At 34.4% G+C, this 16,014-nt stretch overlaps 1 protein-coding gene and 2 long non-coding RNA genes across 4 annotated transcripts in view; 2 read left to right on the top strand and 1 right to left on the bottom strand.

Moving 5' to 3' along the window:
- The first annotated feature begins 10,274 nt into the window (after window positions 1–10,274).
- LOC105111944 (uncharacterized) lies at window positions 10,275–10,926 on the top strand. The gene is made up of 2 exons (XR_839679.1): window positions 10,275–10,471; window positions 10,575–10,926. It is a non-coding gene; the product is annotated as an uncharacterized LOC105111944 (long non-coding RNA).
- A 1,751-nt stretch (window positions 10,927–12,677) lies between these two features.
- On the top strand, window positions 12,678–13,301 carry LOC105111946 (uncharacterized). Its single transcript, XR_839680.1, has 2 exons — window positions 12,678–12,852; window positions 12,944–13,301. It is a non-coding gene; the product is annotated as an uncharacterized LOC105111946 (long non-coding RNA).
- A 113-nt stretch (window positions 13,302–13,414) lies between these two features.
- LOC105111947 (glucan endo-1,3-beta-glucosidase 6-like) overlaps window positions 13,415–16,014 on the bottom strand; it is a 3,211-nt gene continuing 611 nt past the window's right edge. For both annotated transcript variants that reach the window (XM_011007465.1, XM_011007464.1), the window contains one exon: window positions 13,415–14,750. In XM_011007465.1, coding sequence (XP_011005767.1) covers window positions 13,643–14,750 — 1,108 coding nt within the window. In that variant the 3' untranslated portion in view covers window positions 13,415–13,642. The remainder of the gene's footprint in view (window positions 14,751–16,014) is intronic.

A 16,014-nucleotide genomic window follows, 5' to 3' on the forward strand; every position in this document is an offset into this window, starting at 1 on the left:
TAATTTGTACAATTCACCTCCCTGTGGTTCGACCCCGGTCTTGCCGGGTTATTTATTACTTCGACACTCCTGCACTTGGGAGAAGACATCAATCTTTTAGTCGTGTCATCTGCCATTAAATCTGCCTATAAATAGAGGTATTATTTGAGAGCAAAGAGAGAAAAAGCAAAGCAAAAAGAGAAGAAGAGAGAAAGAGAGGCTACCAAGGACAGTAGCCTGGCTGCCATATGCAACAGTGTGTGAGTAATGAGAGTAGAGTTTGAGTAAAGTGATCCTCTTCCTCCATTTGTATTGTAACCCTTTCTATATCTATCTCTAATAATATTGACTTTTCCCGTAGATATAGGTGGTTTGTCAAACCATTTTAAATATTGTGTTAGTGTGCTTAGCCTCCAATGGACAACTATCAGAACATCATCGGTTGGAATCCCCAACAATTGGTATCAGAGCATTTGGTTTAAAGTGGTGTTTGATTTTTGCTTAAAAATAAAAGTTGTCAAAATTGTGTTTTGACCATATTACCGTGTAAAGGAGGAAGAGATGAGTACACTAGTGAAAATGATGAAAAATTCTAACGTGGGACATGGCCACACGCGCCGACATTTGTCATCGAGGAGGCTGCCCACGTGCGCTAATGCGTGCCACGTGCCTTCTTCACCTGGATAGGCTGACTCAACCCACGTGACTGACCCAGATAAGGATGAAGTCATTATAACTTAATCATGGTGTCAGCATGCACGATTGACATGCCATGTCAGCTCCTAGTCAGATGACAAGTCAGTATAGTGGGAGCCACCAGCCACATTGTCACCCGCGAGCCTAACTGAGTGGAGTCGAGCCAAGTTGGAGCCCAGCGTCGAGTCGATGAATAGGATCTAGTGTGGCTGATCCTACGTGCAACCGGATCTGAGATTGAATTTTGGCCGTTCATCAGGCCAGAATTGTTTTGATAAAATCTTAGTTGTTTGAAATGCAATTTGAACAATTTCAAACTTTTTTCTAGCTAATTTAATCGTTTCATATGCAATGGTACTGTCCGATCGTTGAGATTTAGGCTGAAAGTGGTGATGGGAAATTATTAAAGAAAGATTGCCCAATCAAGAGACATCTGAAGGTCATCATGGTGGTTGATGGAGATGAAAAAGAAGAAATCACACATGTTTTTCCAATTATATGTGCTAAACTGCTAAGTGAGGAAAAATTTAATTACCTTGAGGGAAGGCAAAATTAGGACACTCTGGACACCCGATTATATGGACAATTTAAGATGGAGAGTGAAAATTGATGAAGACCAATCTTAACAAATTTAAGTATTGGTAGTCTCGCTAGATATTGAGAAATCAAGTATAAAACCAAGATATCCCAGATCACTTGTAAAGAAAAATCGCAACAAAGTTAGCAAATAGTTGTATATATAAAAAAAACAGTATGATGGATATATATGACATAAAAAGTTCTGTCTAGGAGATTGAGTTTTAAGCAGGACCGTTATGACTCCTCCAATCTTTCCTAGGAACTTGCTTAGTTGAAGGATTATCCATACGATACTATTTTCATATATATAATAATTTGTAATGAAATTATTGAAGACTAGCAAGATGCTTGCACAAAGAAACAGTTGGGTTTTGTATGTTCAAGGATATGATAGAGTGATGATTTCTCAAAAGAAAGATTTGGTGACTGTGATTTCTTGAATGAAGAATTGATGAAGACCCTGATAATGAAAGACAAATACAACAAAAGGATAAAGATGGCACCCTATTTTGACTTGGATAGATGTTGTGATAAGATGAGCTACTGTCAAACATAAGCAAGGAATATAGAGAATCTGGAGAATAGAAATTGCACGAGGGCATATGGAGATTGTACATGAGTACCTGTAGGATCCAACGAGGTACTATAATGAGACAACATATACAAGGAAAAGAAGAGTTCCTAGATGAAGCTTAGAGCAGAGATTATATGAAACATTATACAACAAGAAGTCTCTTGTGCTCTTGATAAAGACAACAGGCAAAGACCTTTCTAATGCATGCAAGGATGCAAAGATGAGCTGTTGTAGAAGCACCTAATTGAGGGGGTGCAAACGCCTATAATAAAAGACGATCGCCTATGATGAAAGGCGAAGATACCAAAGAGAGTTGGTATAGGTGGAGTTGTCAAACAGAAAGACGTAGAAGTTCTAAATATAGAAATCGAGATAAAGGATTACGAGGAGTATATCACAACTCTTTCTTTCTATGTGATTAGTGACAGTGATATCTGTTATAGTCCACATGGTGGTAAAGAATCTTGGAGCCACTAGAGTCATCCTTAATGAAGGAGGATGTGATCGCCCCAAGATTAGCGGAGATAGTCAGAGAAAGGTTTGTGGGCCATGATATAAGCCCAAGTACAAATCGCTGCATAACAACGAGCGAAAACAACTCAGGAGAAGGTGTGAGGGCCATGATAAGAGCCCAATTATAAAACACCCCAGAGCTAATGTGATGGCTAGATAAGAGTGGACATATGTATAAACAATAAAGTGACTATGATAAGTATGAGGACAAATATCGAATTAACTTTGATGGATATTGCCCCCATGCTAAATATTAATGAACTAGAAAAAATTTACCTTGTACAATAAGTGGATGACTGCTACGTAGGAGTAAAGGGCACACACAGGTTCTTAGAACAAGTTGACTCTTATCAAGGTGATGAGCTCAGTAATGACAATGTAATACTTATAAAGATAGATATGGATCAAACTTTGATGGGCTGCCTCTATGGTTAAACATGCAGAGCTACTTGGACTCTTGAGACTAAGAGCGAGAGACTCGCAGAGAAGTAAGGTGTGGTTTCTAGGGTGGAATATAGGGCAAACACAACTCCTAGATAAGTAGACTCTTGGAAGAGTGGTGAGCTCGTGATTATATTGAAATACTCAGATAATGATTATCGTATTTTGGAATAGAAATTTCTATTTAAGGGGGTGTTATAAGCCTTGGTATGAGGCTTGAAAAATCATTCCGGACTGAGCATGATTGATACGCTTGAAAGAGAATGTTTATCCCAGAGACAAGCATTAACATTCTTCAGATGAGATATGGTAGATCATCTGGTTGAAGTGACCTTTTGGTGTGAGCAAGGGTGTGCTTTGGTGATTCTAATGATTGAAAGGTTTGGGGAGTACCTGTAAACTTGGTCGGAGATGCTCTCAGAATGGTAAGCTTGGAAAAGCTACAGGATGCAAGCTTGTGCTGAATAAGCTAGAGTACAATTGCCCATATAAATGGCAAAGGGGGTGATTGTTGGGATATTACCATTTATATGATAGCATTTGCAGCCCTACTCTAAGAGAGGGTTGCCATTGTCAAAAGCTTATAATGATAGAGGGTTGCCATTCACAAAGAGAGGGTTGCCTAGACAAGTTACACCAACCATTGACAAAATAGTGCAACCCATATGCTGCCACCATTTGTGCTATGATTTATGGCCTCTTGTCTGCTATTGAATTTGTTTATAAATAAAAGCATTATTTGAAAGCAAAGAGAGAAGAAAAGAGAAAGAGGGGTTGTCATGGGCAGCAACCCTACTGCCATATGTAACAATCTGTAAGAGCAATGGGAGTAGAGTTTAAGTAAAGTGATCCTCCTATTCCATTTGTGTTGTAACCCTTTTTATATCTATCTCTAATAATATTGGCTTCTTCCTTGGATGTAGGCGGTTTGCCGAATCACATTAAATATTGTGTTAGTGTGCTTAACTTCCAATGGGCAACTATTAGAATATCACCGGTCGGAATCCTCAACAATTGGTATCAAAGTATTTGGTTTAAAATGGTGTTTGATTTTTGCTCAAAAATAAAAGTTGTCAAAATTATGTTTTGACCATACTACCGTACATTTAGTAGATATACAATGGTTCATTCTACGATGAAGGACCCAAGGTACGATGCAGTAGGGCATGTAAAAACACCCTTTTTGCTCATATTATAGATGGTCAGTGTAGTATAAATAAGACCTTGTAGATAAGGCTTAAACCCGTCCTTTGAAATAAATGTATTATTGTGAAGGAAAATTAAAGATGGTAAAAAAAGGAACTTTTGTTGCTGCTTTCTCATGGTTCCTGGTGCTTACATCCTTTACTATACGCACTGTAAATGCAATGTTGTTGTTCCTCAAATGTCTGAGAAAATGCTTTATCCTAGAGAGGTAATTGAATCATGAAGAATCTTACAAACTACTATAGAGATAAATATGATTTGATTCTGTTTTGAGCTTGCTGAAATGATATACTTGTGATGTTTGAAGGTTGTAGCTGTTACTATTATCTTAGGAAGGTACCATCCTATTGCTGTGGATATCCTTGCTGCAGTATTATAAGGGAGAATTGCTGCATTATGCGTCACTAGACCAAGTTATAAAGGTTTGCTATTCTATAAATAATCGGATGATTAAAACATGAACAAGTTTTTCACCTTTTTTAAATGAGAAAGTTCTATAAATTTATGTACTTTTTTTATAAAAAAATAACTTCTTTCAAGAATATGTAAGTACTTATGATGTTTTGAAATTAATAAAGAAAGACTCAATAGAAAAGGCAACAATATCCTAGAGGTGTAGAAAATATATATAAATAAACAAGAGGTATTTTGGTAATCAAGATAACTTGATAATTATAAATAAGAGGATAGCAAAAAGAAAAGAGGAATCTGGATTTTTGATAGAAAGAGAGCTCTAAAAGGGAAATAAGGAAGAAGAGAAAAGAAAGAATTAGAAATAAATAAACCTTTTAAGAAAAATTTACACTTTGCTTGTGCATAATTATGGTATTTAACTTTGATTTTGAACTTGTTAAAGATTAGAGTTTTAAAGATTATATATTGGATTTAATTGATGAGTTGATTGAAGCATTATGGGTTAATTATTATAGGCTATGGTTTAATTAGTTGTATTTTAGATTATTTTGTTAAAAATAATGAATTTGAGATTAATTGATTTAATTGATATATTGGGTGTAAAAATATAAGGAAATTATAAAAAAAAATCCCTTACTAGAAATCTAAATAGTATGATATTGAGGTTAAAGATGAAATTTCAATCTAGTTCCTTAATTTTAAAAATTATAGTTTAGTCCTTGAACTTTAAAAAAATTATAGCTTGGTCTTTAAAGCATAATCAAGATTCTAGACAAATTTGAAAATGAATTATAAGTGAAATTACAATATAGTTATGAATTTATGACATTTTTAGTCTGGTCTTCTAAATGTAATTTTAGTTTTTTGAGATTGGTTTGATAAATAATTGAGGTTTATTTGGTGAATTACTACAAAGTTTCATGATTTATTTTCTTTTGAATTAGATTACGTGAAACTATTTGATTTTTAGGTTTTTGAAAAAAAGTACTAATTTGGTTCATAAAGATATATGGTTATAAGTCGACCCTAAGCTAAATGTATTAAATAGATTGTATATTCTTTTTAAGTTTTTTCTTAGTATATCTCTTTTTGTATTCAATATAATCCTTATATTCTTGTTAAGAATTATATTTTATTTTGTTTTATTTATTAATGGTAGAATAATATTTTTATTTTATCTTATATATAATCTTTTTGTATTTAAGTTAACATAATTTTCTTCAGAATAAAGTGATCATGCAATATCATTGAAACTCTAGCTTTTTCTTCTCTTATTTTTTTTTTGAATTTCTCTTTATTTAACTTGAATTGTTTAACATTGTATTAGAACATGGTTTCATGGAATGAGACTTAATCTTAAACATAACTTTCACGAATCCAACTAAATGATATTTTTTCAGTTTCTGCAATCTCGTATTTAACTTCCCTTCAACTTCTATAATTTTGTATTTCATCTCTCCTTACTGGTTTCTGTATCTTTTTAGGTGATTCTTTCATTTCATGAAAGAGTAAGAAACAATCTATTATTTCTCAATCTTTAACCGAAGCAGAATATTGTGTTATGATATTTACTACCAAAGAGATTGTTTGGTTATGTTGGTTACTTATGAATATAAGAGTCTCCATTTCTCATCCTACTTCAATGTATTTATCACGACCCGATTCCCGGATCTATGATCAGCACATAGCTAAAGTTCCTCTCTAAGATTCCACACCTATATGAACCTAAATTTACATACAAATTTATCCTTCAAATAACTCAATCAGAGTTCAACACAATATTAACAATAAAACTAATTTCATAACATAATTTAGTAGTCTTAATACAAGAGTTAATACACATTTGCAGTTTTGGAGCACTAACTAGACATAAAAAAAAAGTATTAATTACAACCAAAGGAGTAGGTTTTTAAGGTAAGCCTGAAAAGATAATAATGAGAGAGTGAATTCAACAACTCAGTGAGTAGATAACGCTCAACATGCACACACGAGATAATACAACAATGAGAATATATATACAATTATAGCTTTAGGTTATTATATGAAGGTTTCTCATATAGGTCATAACAAGAATATCATAAGGTAAAGCTCGTTAGAAAATTAAAATGCAATGAGCATGAGGCTTTGTATTGTAGGATGATCAGGCCACACAAGTTGGTGACTTCCCTGACTAACCAAGGTTCAGATACGATGTGCACAAAAACTAACACTACCCTATTAGCATGGGTATTCTGACTGGTATACCATAGGTTCATAATCATGATCAAACAAACATATTCATATCTCAAAGCTCAACTCATGACATCAATCAAATGAGAAGCTATTAATTCAGAAGTCAATTCAAAATATATATTGGTTCATATCAAGAATTCAAATTCAATAATTATTCATATTAACAAATCAAATATTTATAATATTTTTCATGCATATAAAAAATTATCCACTCATCTGACTCGAAAACAAATAGAACTCAAAAGCAGATATCGAAGGAAATCCTACTAATATGCTGCCGACAGAATATTAGGATTATATAAATACAAAGGAGATATATCTAAAAATGACTCAAAATAACATACAACCTATTTAATATACTTAATTAAAGGTGCATGTCATAACCCTATATGTTTTTAAACTAAACTAGTCATTTTTTCTAGAAATCCAAAAATTGACTGGTTTTTCCTGAAATCTAATTCATAATAAAACAAATAATAAGATTTGATAATAATACACTAAATAATCCTTAATTATTCATCAAACCAATTTGAAAAGGCTAATATTACAACTAGGGTTCAAATTAGAATTTATTATATTTTTTAGGGTCAAATTATAACTTTGTTAAATTGGAGGACCAAACTAAAAATATCATAAATTCATGACTATAGTGAAATTATGTTCATAATTCATCCTCAATTCTGTCCAAAATCTCTAATTATGCTTCAGGGAGCATTCTGAATTTTTTTCAAACTTTAGGGATTAAACTGTAATTTTCATAAATGGAGAGACCAAACTAAATTTTCATCATCTTCAACTTTAAACCCAGAATTGTCATAGATTACCTAATGTTATCTCTTGATTTCTAATACAAATTCACCATTTAAACAAAATCATAACTCAAAATTATCATATTTACCTACAATCTTCCAAGATTAACTAATTAACTCATTACCCATAATAATCAACTCATAACATTCAAATCAATTCATTAATAAACTCAAAACACAATCTTCAAAACCCTAACATTTATCATAATGGAAATTTAAAGCTCAAAGAACACATAATTATACATTTAAAAACCTAAATCTTACATTTAAACTTATTTTCTCCAATTCTCTTCTATTTCTCTTATCTTTCCCTCTTTTCTCTTCATTTTCTTCTTTCTCCCTTCACTCCTATTATTTCTCCCTCAAGATTTTCATATCTCTTTTTTTTTTTCTATTTATACTTATTATGTTTATGCAATTACTACAATACTCCTTATTTATTTATACCTATTTTAATCCTTCAACGACTTTATTGCCTTTTCCTACTCATTTATTTCAAAACCTCACAGTATTGTGATAACTAGAGTTCTATTCAGATTACTTACAACTCGATTTTTCATGAACGAACTAGGCACATTGAGATCAATTGTCATCTTACTTGTCATCATCTCAAGCATTGCACTATTACTTTGCCTTTTCTTTCTTTTTCTTTGCAAATTATATATTTCTTTACCAAGTTGCAGTTTATTTCTCGTTTTTGTTTTCTAGTTGTTAAACTCTCAATGTTTGTAACAGCCGCATCGTGAGTTTAAGGAGAGATGTTAAGAAATATATTTTATTTTGTTTTATTTATTAAGGATAAAATAATATTTTTTATTTTAGCCTATATATAATTTCTTTGTATTTATGTTAACATAATTTTCTTTAGAATAAAGTGCTAATGCAATATCAATGAAACCTTAATCTCCTCCTCTTTTATTTTTGTATTTGTGTTTGTTTAATTTGGATTGTTTAACAATTCTACCCGAAGGACATGAATAGGATTTCTTTCAGTCTCTGCTTTTATATCCTTTCCACTTTTAAGTTAGGTGAGTAGATAATTTTTTATATGCTAGAGGATTAGTATAAATACTTCAATTGTTAATATGGAATTGATCATGATTTTTGGTAATTCTTATGTTGTTATTTATTTTTATTTTTTTGTGATTAAGCATAATCACTTATTGAAACTAAATCTTTGATATGAACCATTATTTACTTCTGAATTGATAGCTTTTCATTTAATTGATGTCATAAGTTGAGCATTGTGATATGAATTCATTTTTGTGATTATGATATGAATTTATGGTATGCCAATCAGAATACCAACACTAATAAGGTAGTGTTAGTTTTTGTTAACATTATATTTGAACCCTAGTTGGTCGGGGGGAGTCACTAACTAATAGCGACTGATCATCTCATAATACGAAACATCATACTCATTGCATTTTTATTTTCTGATAAGTCTTATCTTATGATATTCTTGTTACAGTTTATTTGAGAAACTTTTATTTAATAATTTAAAGTCATATTTGTATCTATATTCCTCATTATTGTATTACTTTTTGTATGTATAGTGAATGTTATCTACTTATTGAGTTGTTGAACTCACCCTCTCGTTATTTATTTTCTTCAAGTTTATAGCTTATTAGCAAGTTGTTTTTGTTCGACTTTTAAAACCTACTTTTTTTGTTATAATTAATATTTTTCTATGTCTAGTTAGTACTTTATAACTATAATATTTGTATTAGCTCTTATATTAAATTAAAATAATCAGTTTATATTATGAAGTTACTTATGATATTATGTTATGTAGAACTGTATTTTAGTTATATAAAAAAACCATATATTTAAATTTAGGTTTGTACAAGTATATAAAGTTGAAAGGGATGTTGTCTATATTAGTTCATAGATCTGGAAATTGGTATCTGTTGTATTAATTATAGATAGTTATGAGAAATGTATGTGGAAAATTGAGGTGATAAGCTTACGCATGTGATCATATCAAAATATAGTAAGAATATAATTGATGGACTATATGTATTGGTTAATCATTTTCACGCTTGACATGATGATCAGATCCCCACTTCAGAATGAAAGGTAAGGATATTATCAAGATTTGATATTATCAAAGGAATAAAAACAAATCCAGATGTGATGATTTGGCGCATGCGTTAAGCATCGCTCTTTCACCCATTTTCAATACTAACAATAAATATTATAATATATTATTTGTTTTTCTATATTTATAACCGGAGAAACTTGATTAACCAATATGATTTCGCTGATATTACAAACAGAAATGATATAATAATATGAAGAATGCAGAGACCTGAAGGAAAAGTAAAAAACAGAATGTCAATCGAACGCATATTCTTTTTAAACCAAGGGGAGATTACTGGATGATTTCTTTAAAATCGAGTAAATAATAATTAAAAAAAAACATTTTACTCACTGATTAATCTTTCTAAATAGTTGTGAGTGGAAGATGAATAAACAGAAAATGGCACAGAAAGTCTCCTCTTGCGGACTTCAGAGTTTGTTTTAGTGCTCTATTCAAATTAAGTATGCTCCATCTTAGTCCATAGACATGGACTAAAAACAGAATTGTTGCCCAGCTTGTTTTAGAGCATGCAGTGAAGCAAACAAGTCTTCAAAGTTCAAACAAAGTCAGTAATCGCAGCTCATGCTTGCTTGTAGAAGCTAATGAATGATTCACTCTATTTAGATAAAGGACAAGAAATTCCCACCAGGCAGTTTGATAGACATCACTCTAGTGGATGACTTGGCAGCACAAGCACAAAGGCCACGCCCTCTTGCTCATATCTTTGCTGACTGATAAACAAATTCGTAGTATAAGTTGAACGTTATACCACAAAACTTTATATATTGCTTCGATATATATTGTGCAAGCAAGCAAAGATGGCCAGAAAGGAAACTTTGTTGGTTTCTTTCACTTGCCTTCTTGTGGTGGCATCCGTTGCCATGTGTGCAAATGCAACAGCAGCTCCTCGTCTGCTGGCATCCGAGCAAGTGAATTCTCCGCTAGGTAAACTAAATTTATTGTGCCTGCTCATGGTTAATTGTTGATTCTATTTATTCTTTGAGCTTGTTGCACTATCGAGGTATCCATAATCCGTGATTCTTTGAAGGTTGTCGCTGCTGCTTCTTTGTCGGAGAGGCACCAAACTTACGCTGTGGACATTCATGCTGCAGTAACACTGCAGGAGAGAATTGTTGCATCCGAAAATAACAAAACAATGAGGTGTGGATGTGGCAGCATGCATGTACATGCTTACATCGTCATCTGTTGCAGACCAAATAAATTATACGATACGCTGCAAATAAATGGAGGAACATTCTGCAGGATGCAGGAGTTCTTCACTCTTCTTCTATCTTTCTGACTGATAGGCTCTTTCATTTGTAATTTTTGCCTTTTTGTAATCCAAGAATTTACCTGCGTACTATTGAATACCTAATGCAAGGGGAATTTCTGCTGAACTAGACCAGGTCTCATCACATTAAACGGTTTCACGCATTTTGCATGCTTGGCACGATTGGATCGCAAATCAGAGTGCAAGCACGGGATGCACAAGAAAATAGCGAAAATATAAAGAAAGACAAGGCCAATATAATTTCAAGACTGGATAAATATCCGATGCACATGAGTCTACTCTGTTTCCTCCTTGATATACTGTTACATATAACAATAACCTGCAATCATTTTAAACATATCTAAATAATTTCAGTTTTCTTGTCCATGTCCAAATGTATCTACTGATACTAATAGTTTCTGACAGGGGACTGAGAAAAACCCATGTAAAGAAACTTTCTACAGCATTAGGAAGAACCATACCCCCCACAGTATAGAAGTCCAAATGGTGGTCCACCTATGAGCTGGTCTGAAAGCTAATGACTTCTTAATTATGACCAGACAGTCACCCCAACAAGAAACCTGCAATCACCAACTGATGGGTCTGGGAATGTCACCATAGAAAGCCCGTCGAAACTAGTAGATGAATGGGTTCAAAGTTCAAACAAAGTCGGTTATGAAAGTCTATCTCTCTCAAAATGAATCTGTATTTTTCAAATCTTTATGAATTTTACGGACTCCATATATGCATGTTAGTGGAGATAAAAGTAAGCGTTTTTTTTTTTCCCCTTCCAGTTTGCTAGATTTTTTAAAAATATATCTTAATTTTTTTTTGAATATTTTTTATTTATAATATAAGAATATAAAAAGATTAAACCCAAGCCTCCATCTCTCTCTGCCAACTAAACCTACTTGAAACAACGATGAATAATCCTCAAGTCATCAATAAACTTCCAGCAACAATAAATAATTTCTTTGTGGCTCAAAAGTTACGTTAAACGTGCAAAGATGAAGTTGTTTAAAGACTTGTTGAAATCTAAATTTTAGTTTGTAAAGACAGGTTCTTGACTGCAGCATGGAAATGGATGGAATGGAACGATTACAGTTTACTTCAAAACCTGACTCTTATATGACATGTAGGTGAAGTAATTAACAGCTAACGGTGGTTAATTGACTTGTTAATACGATGTCGGCTCCTCCGGTGATTTTTGAGAGTTGTGCTAACGTGATGAGAAGCAGGCTGGAAGAAGCAAAGGCCGCAGCGTAAACTTCCAGAAAAGTCACGAAAGCAGAAACTGCAACAAGCGCGACAGAGTTTCCAGCAGCAGGGCGGTGCAGGAAGTCCTCGCGGGAGGTGAATTTTTAGCTCCTGTAAGTCGGCCAGAAGAGGCATTTTTTTTCTTATGGAAATTGGACTGGAAGAAAAAGGAAGTTATCCACTTGATACATGTCGGCCAAACACATGGTGCTCTAGTTAAGATTAGGAAGGATTTAACTGAAAAATGCTCAGAAAGTCTCCTTTTGCGGGCTTCAGTGTGGTTTGAGTGCTCCATTCAAAGTACACTCGATCAGAGCCCGAAGACATGGACAAAAAACTGAGTTATCGCCCAACTTGTGTTAGGGCATGTAGTGAAGCAAACAAGTCTTCAAAAGTCTTCACAAGGTCAGAAATTGCAGCTCATACTTACTTTGGCATGCACAAGCTAACGAATGACTCATTCTTTTAAGATAAAGGACAAAAAATGCCCACGAGGCAGTTTGGTAGATATCAGTCTAGTGGATGAATTGGTAGCCCAAGCCACCCCTCTTGCTCATATCTTTGCTGACTTGTAAACAAATTTGTAGTATAAATAGGATGTTTATACACAAGGCTTTCTCATTCCAAAAACATTATATATTCCCTTGATATATATTGTGCAAGAAAGCAAAGATGGTGAGAAAGGAAATTATGTTGGTTGCTTTCACTTGCCTCCTTGTGTTGGCATCCATTGCTGTGAGTGCAAATGCAACAGCAGCTACTCGTCTGCTGGCAACCGAGCAAGTGTATTATCCTCAAGGTAAACTAAATTTATTATGCTTACTCATGGTTCGTTGTTGATTCAGTTTATTCTTTGAGCTTGTTGCACTAATATTCATGATTATTTGAAGGTTGTCGCTGCTGCTTGTTTGTCGGAAAGGTACCAAACATTCGCTGTGCACGAACATGCTGCAGCAGCCCTAAAGGAGAGAATTGTTGCGTCGCAACATAACAAAACAACGAGGCCTGGATGTGGCAGTATCTATGTGCTTGCTTACATTGTCTTCTGTTGCAGACCAAATAAATTTACTATATGCTGAGAATAATTTGAGGAACATTGGAGCATCGCTCTGCAACATGCAGAAGTTCTTCACTGTTCTTCTACCATTCTGAATGAGAGGCTCTATCATTTGGAATTTTACCTTTTTGTTATCGAAGAATTTACCCGCGTAGTGATGAATACCTAATGCGAAGGGAATTTCTAATAAACTAGACCAGGAGGTCTCATCACATAAAACGGTTTCATGCATTGTGCATGCTTGGTATGACTGGATCACAAACCAGAGTGCAAGTACAAGACACACAATAAAATAGCGAAAATATAAAGAGAAATAAGGTCATATAATTTCAAGATCAGACAAATATCCGATACATATGAGTCTACTCTGTTTCCTCCTTGACATACTGTTACATATAACAACAACCTGCAATCATTCTGAATATATCTAAATAACTCTAGTATTTTTTTTATTTTGTCTATGTTCAAATGTATCTACCAATACTAAAAGTTTCCGACAGGGGACTGAGAAAAACCCATGTAAAGAAACTTCTTACAACACTAGAAAGGACCACACCCACCACAGGATAGAAGTCCAAATGGTGGTCCTCCTAGGAGTTGGTCTGAAAGCTATTGATTTCTTATGACCAGTCACTCCAACAAGAAACCTGCAATCACCAACTGATGGGTCTAGAAATGTCACCATCCCAAGCCCATCGAAATCACAGCTTTGTGCATTTTGCATCTGGAGCTGATAGTAACTGTTGAATGCATAAGAGATATTTCCTTTTGCCCCAATTCCATTGCACGATCCACCATAATCAAGTGTTGTGCAATCTGCAACACTGCAGGCAATTCTCATGTGGTTGGCCACATTTGTCAGATCTTTAGAGGGGTCTGCCACACACCACCTTGATGGGAGATACTCAACGTTCTTCGCATTCTTTAGTAACCTGTTACCCAAACCAAGGTTCAGAGCATATTTAGCCTGGCCATCAAATGAGAAAATCCCCCAGTGTCTTTCAAAGTTTCCAGGAAGTACACTCTTTGCTCCTTCATCAAGTAGGCTGAAAAGATAAATATCCATGGGAGGGACACGTGGTCTCAGAGGGGTTCCTTTGTTACTCAAGACATGATTTATGAGCCCCTGGTTGAAGAACCTTGCTGCACTGAGGTTTGCACCAAAGGCTCCATCAGTTGGCCAGCCCACCTCCCCGATAACTATGGGCATCTGACCATATCCAAGTTTGTTGAGTGCAGAAACTAAAGTGTCGAAATTCCCATCAAAAGCATTGTAGTAAACATTAGACCCATCTGTAACAGGATGGGTACTCCCCTCAAAGAACGCATAATCTTGTGGAAAATCTGAGTTCCCATACAAGCTAAGAAATGGGTAGATATTCACAACAAAAGGTGAGCCATTTGAGTTGAGGAAAGACACAAGTTGAGTCATAATTTGAGTTAGTTCAGATCGGAATGCCCCTTGAGAAGGAAGAGAAGACTCATAAGCATCAGCGTTGCAAGGGACAACTAGCTTTACATAGCCAGCAAGATTTGCTTTGACCAAAGACTGTTGTAGATTAAGCAGAGCAGGGACAACAAAAGATTGAAATTGACCTGAGTAACTTGTGAGGAATGGCTCGTTTCCCACTGCAACGTACCTGTCATTGTATGGGATAAGAGAGTATATAGTGAGAAATGTTTGTACAATTCCTGTAATGCATAGAACAGTAGAAGCAAATTTCAGTTAACAGATGCTCTAATCAGAGTTCTGAACGTGCATAAATTCATTTTAGAATATGAAAGAATTGGTCCCCAAATCCATGTGCTGTCACAAGTGAGTGGTAAATTCTCATTTAACTCATGCAGAGCTATCTGGTTTTCGTTCCTAAACTCTTACACATTATCGAAAAAATTAGCTATTCAAGGATAGTTAGATGCCATATATTATTGCATGAGCAATGTTGCCTAGATCCTAGGAAGAGGAGCTGTGCAAGAAGCTTGCTATCCGGCATATGTTATCTGGCATGGCAACCCATGCTTTCAAAGACAATATCTCATTGTTGTGAAAGTACAAACAACACGCTTCAGCTGCATAGGACTATTAGAAGTTCAAACTGAGGTGACGGTATTACGACAGTTTATGAAACAAAATAATGAAGTTGCAATTACTATAGATTCTGCGTTTTAAGCGAGCAGGATTTTGGTAATCAAAAGCCAAGTGCTTTATGCGACCATGCACAATGGGGGCATGGCCCAAATGACCAAACTTTTCAAGAATTTACAAATCATAGCATTCTATCCCACAAGTAAATTACTAAAACTGCAAGTATGCACCCAAACACATTTCAAAGTTGTAGTTATTTTATCATGCCACCAAAAATTTTCACCGACAAGTAACAGCTTCGCCATCCACTTTGCCTTTTCTACCCCTGATCAGCTTTGATTTCTACTGAATTACTTGATGGCATTTGTAACATATTTCCTGAAAACTTCAGGTTTTTTTTATGTTAATTAAGAACTAAGGTCTATCTCTCATCTGTAGGCTCCAAGATAATTGTATCTCTGGATATACTATTGCTAAGATGTACCAACTTTGCCTTGTAGCAGCCCTAATGCTCCTTTTGAAAGTTGAGAAAAATACCAAACTATCTCTATTCATAGGCACCATGAAGTAGAGCAAAGCTACATTTGGCAAAGAACCCAATTCAATAACAAACAAATAATCTCCATATGAATTACTTTACATAGTACTGCCTTGCACTTATACATATTAATCCACTCAAAATCTAAAACAAAATAAAGGCCAGGATCCAAAAGAGAGAAGGAAAAAAATAGAAGAAGTTTCCTTTTCATTCATTTCCCAGCTCTTCTCAAACATCAAACTGGCCCAAGAACAATACAAACTTTGAGGCAAGGGAAAGA

The sequence above is a fragment of the Populus euphratica genome, unplaced genomic scaffold, assembly GCF_000495115.2.
Source record: "Populus euphratica unplaced genomic scaffold, PopEup_1.0 scaffold315.1, whole genome shotgun sequence".
NCBI lineage: Eukaryota > Viridiplantae > Streptophyta > Magnoliopsida > Malpighiales > Salicaceae > Populus > Populus euphratica.